This window comes from Triticum urartu, chromosome 2 (assembly GCF_003073215.2).
Source record: "Triticum urartu cultivar G1812 chromosome 2, Tu2.1, whole genome shotgun sequence".
NCBI lineage: Eukaryota > Viridiplantae > Streptophyta > Magnoliopsida > Poales > Poaceae > Triticum > Triticum urartu.
This window is the reverse complement of record NC_053023.1, coordinates 31,030,335-31,034,317: the sequence shown is the minus strand read 5'-3', so window position 1 is coordinate 31,034,317 and position 3,983 is coordinate 31,030,335. Positions and strand designations below refer to the sequence as shown.

At 44.9% G+C, this 3,983-nt stretch overlaps 1 protein-coding gene across 1 annotated transcript; it reads right to left on the bottom strand.

Annotated features, from left to right (window-relative positions):
- Positions 1-1,320: 1,320 nt before the first annotated feature.
- Positions 1,321-3,118, bottom strand: LOC125540844. Its single transcript, XM_048704388.1, has one exon. It carries the CDS (start codon positions 3,007-3,009, stop codon positions 2,227-2,229), a length of 783 nt encoding a protein of 260 aa, XP_048560345.1. The 5' UTR covers positions 3,010-3,118; the 3' UTR covers positions 1,321-2,226.
- Positions 3,119-3,983: the final 865 nt, after the last annotated feature.

Sequence of the window (3,983 nt, the reverse complement as noted above, 5' to 3'; positions counted from 1 at the left end):
TGCTACTAACTTTTAGCTGTAGCGCGATACTAGTAGCGCGAGTACCCGCGCTACTAGTAGCATTTTACCCGCGCTGCTAGTAGCCTTTTTCCTAGTAGGGTCAGGTGATCGCAAAATATGTACGAGTAACAAAATAATTGAGCTCGTGACCTAACATCTGCAGAACTGAAAGTCTAAGCACTTTATCAGATCTTGAGTAAGAGCAATTAGAATATATTATGATTCAAAGGCATCCACTTTATCTCAGAAAGAAAAATAAGGCAGCAAACCAAGAGAAAGAACCAAATAGTCTCTACACTATAACAAACTCAATTATGTAACAAGCTGCAGAATGATCTGCTCCTATATCAGAGTTCAGACCTGTGTTGTTAACATGTAGGTAGATGACAATATACAAATTGTTCTGATACAAATGCTTGAGTACCAAATGCAACAGTAACCTGACAAGCCATCATAGAAATGGGAAGAATTAATCGAACAATTCATTTACTAAGAATTAAACAACTAAGTTCCTGCAAAAAAATTTAAGTAACAAGTAAATCAATAATGTGTAGTACCAGCGCAATTAGAACCAATAAGATTAGTGACAGCCTATTTCAAAAACGCAAATATAACTGATATATAGTAAGACTAGTTACGATATATCTCAATGCAGAATTACCTTAAAAAGGTTTCACTAATTAAGAGGAATAATAAAGAATAGAATGAAAAACATATATAGGGCAGGCTTCAGGCCAACTAAATTTGCTAGGAGTTTCTACATGCTCAAAGTCGCAAGCTACTCCCGAGCAGTTTCCCAAACTTCTCGGAGAGGCTAATAGAAATGTTCTCCGACTAGGAACGGTGATTTCACACAAATAATACTGCTCACCCTCCAAGGCCCAAGCGCCTTACATTTCTCTTCCCAAGGTCCTGCTCAGAGTGTTTCCACCATGGCAAAGCTGAAGTTCAGGGGCATTACAGACTGAACTCAGGACAGAAAATAAGCCAGAATTACGTGGCCAGAAATAATAGGAAAAACAGTTTCTTATAGGGACAATCTGTAAGCATATTTCTGGACAAGCATATTTCTGGGGAAGCTTAAGATCAAAGTAACACAATATAGGCGGAGCAGGAGCCCAAACTAAGGAAAAATCAAGATGAAACCAACCACCAAATTGATTGGGGAAACAACAACGGAACCACCGCTGAGTGAAATATTTGTCCCCAATGTAGATGAAAGAGAATAAGAAATGCATATGGGTTGTTCAATAGTTTAATAAATATAAAAACAGAACAAGTAAACAACTCTATATGTTGTTTTTAATGATACAGCTTGTGGTTTCATGTCCGTACAACAGCAATTGAAAACATGGAAACTTTATTTAAAAGGATAAGTATAAATTCAATGTTGCTAATAAGACTGAACCAGGCGATAAACATGAGTAGACCATTTAATCCGATGGTCAATTGGATCCCAACCATCGTACAAGTATCCAAGATGGCCTTCTTCTACATTCTTGTTGCTTTCTGCAGTTCTGTCCAACAAGGTGTGTATGGGAATGAATCAGTTATGAAACGGTCGGCCCCCGATGCTAGATGACAAGTTGTTGGGTATAAATAGCCAAGATCCTGAAACTTTGAATCTTTCAAATGCTAGGCCAACCCTCTGCACATTGATACATGCAGAAAGACAACCTCTTTATACGGATGAAATCCAAGGATACCAAAGTATCCAGATCCACGTCCGTCAACCTCATCTTCCTTGTGAAGAACGTTGTCATTTTCAAAGTCCCATTCAAACTTTTCTTCCCCTAGATCTTTCTTGACGGAGTTCAACTCCAATTTCTTTTCTATTAGCCATTCCAAGTCGTCGCCGTGTTGATTACGTTCCTTGCATTCTTTGAGATACTCATTAAAATTGATATCTTGTAAGACCCATGGCCCAAGAACAGGACGAAGATCATCTTGTATAGGTGTAAGGCAATTGTTATGCTTCAAGACCCAATTTGCGTGCCCACACGATTCCTCAAGGACCCAAACCATAAGACGAGACGTTTTAAAAGTAGCAGTTGCAAGGTACACCCCTTTTTCTGATCGTCCAAGATGAAGCTTCTGGTAGTCGTCCGGTTCACGATCCATGGGTGGTTTAATTACTTGGTACTTATCATTTGACAAGCAGATCCTGCAAAACATATAGACATGGAAGAAAATTAATCAATAAGGAACTGATAAAAAAACTGATTTCTAAAGAGCAATCCGGTACCTCATTATGAAATCAGTTTTGCAGTGGACGTAAAGGTTGCCCCGGCAGTAGACGGCATGCCGTCTGTCATCAAACCAGTCAAGATGCCGCCGCATTCCAGAAACAGTGGCAGCAGCGTCCCCTTGTCGAAAAACAGACCTCTCCTTCCAACTGCCCGACTTTGAGGAGAAAACATGCAAATCAAACACTGGTGGTGGCCATTCAGAATCAGATTCAGGTTCCTCCAATATAACAGGGTCTACTTGGTCCTCATGTCCGTTGTAGCGAGGATTTAGGATCACAAACACCTCATAGTGGGGCGACACCATGGGATCAAACACGAGGTGATATTCGCATTTGAGGTCTTCATCTATCTCCTCGAACACGGACGGACGCGGTGGTAGAGAATCCCACTGCCGCGTGGCCGGGTTAACCACGTAACAATCCTCCCAATCCCAATAATCAGCAAGCAAGAGGAGGCCATTGCAGTGGTCCTTGATTTTGCGCCAATCAGGACGGCTGGGATAGGGCACGTAGTCGAACCTGCCGGAGATGGTGGGGCCGGTGGAGGGACTGGCGAAGAACTCCGACACACGTTCGCAGTAGAAATTGATGAAGACGCCGCCGACCGAGAGCGGGAGGAGGTCCGCGCGCAGTAGGCGGCTGGCGTCGATGACGGCGAGAAGGGCCTTGCAGACGCAGCGGCATGCGGCGAGGCCGCGCGGCGCGACGCGGTGGAGCACGTCGGCGAGTATTTCCTCCGGCAGCACCTGTGTCAGATCCATGTCGCTGGAAGGCGCCGCCTGTGAAGACCTGGGCAGTTTTGGAAGTGGAGAGAGAGAGAGGGTGGGGGTGCGAACTGTCAACTGTGGAGAGGCAGGCGGCTAGGGTAAATTTTGGGTGCTACGATTAGACATCAGATGCGCTGTGTGGCCTGTGTCTGTGGACTATTTGAGAGTACGCCCTTTTGTGGTGCTGGTGTTGGACTGTTGGTAAGACAACCCAGTTTGCTTCGCAACTAAGTTTACTTCACAAGTAAGTTCAACTTCACAACTAAGTTTACTTCACAACTAAGTTTTTTTTTTCGAAACGGAACTTCACAACTAAGTTTCAACTTCACAACCAAGTTTTCTTGTGACTTTATGAGGAAAGGATTTCCATGTCGGGCCACCGATCTCGTCTTTCGCCGGTCGCATGGTCACGTGCCATGTTGCCACCGTTTCCCTTTCTCCCTTTCCTTATCATCGACCGAGAAACCCGGTCCTCTCGTTCCCATCTCATTTTTCCCCTTCATCATTGTGTGGGGATCATCATGGACGCCCGTCCTAGCACGCTTCTTCTCTGCTCTCTCTTGCCACCAGAAAGGCCGACGCGCATCTGGACTACCGCAAATCGCAACGCTGCTACGGTTTCGCTTCCAACTTGTGACGAGAGTGACCATGCTGCTCCACGCGTACGCTGCCCACCGAAGGAGAGAAGAGCTGACGACGTAGGAGGAGGTAGAGGAAGATGATGCCGCGACAGGGGTGCCCCGCCTACAACCTCTTTATGACCAAAGCACATGGGCGTTGTAACAACCGCACGAGCCTCCGCGGAGAAGCTGCAACTGCCCGTCTGCGGCGCTGCGACCTACTAGCGAAAAGCTAACTTGAGAAAACATATAAGCACCCCCCATCAAATAAATGTAAAAAAAAATGTTTTAATGTTTCTTACCTGGCTCAAGTCACTCCAACTTGAGAAAGCTAACTGAAGAGATAGT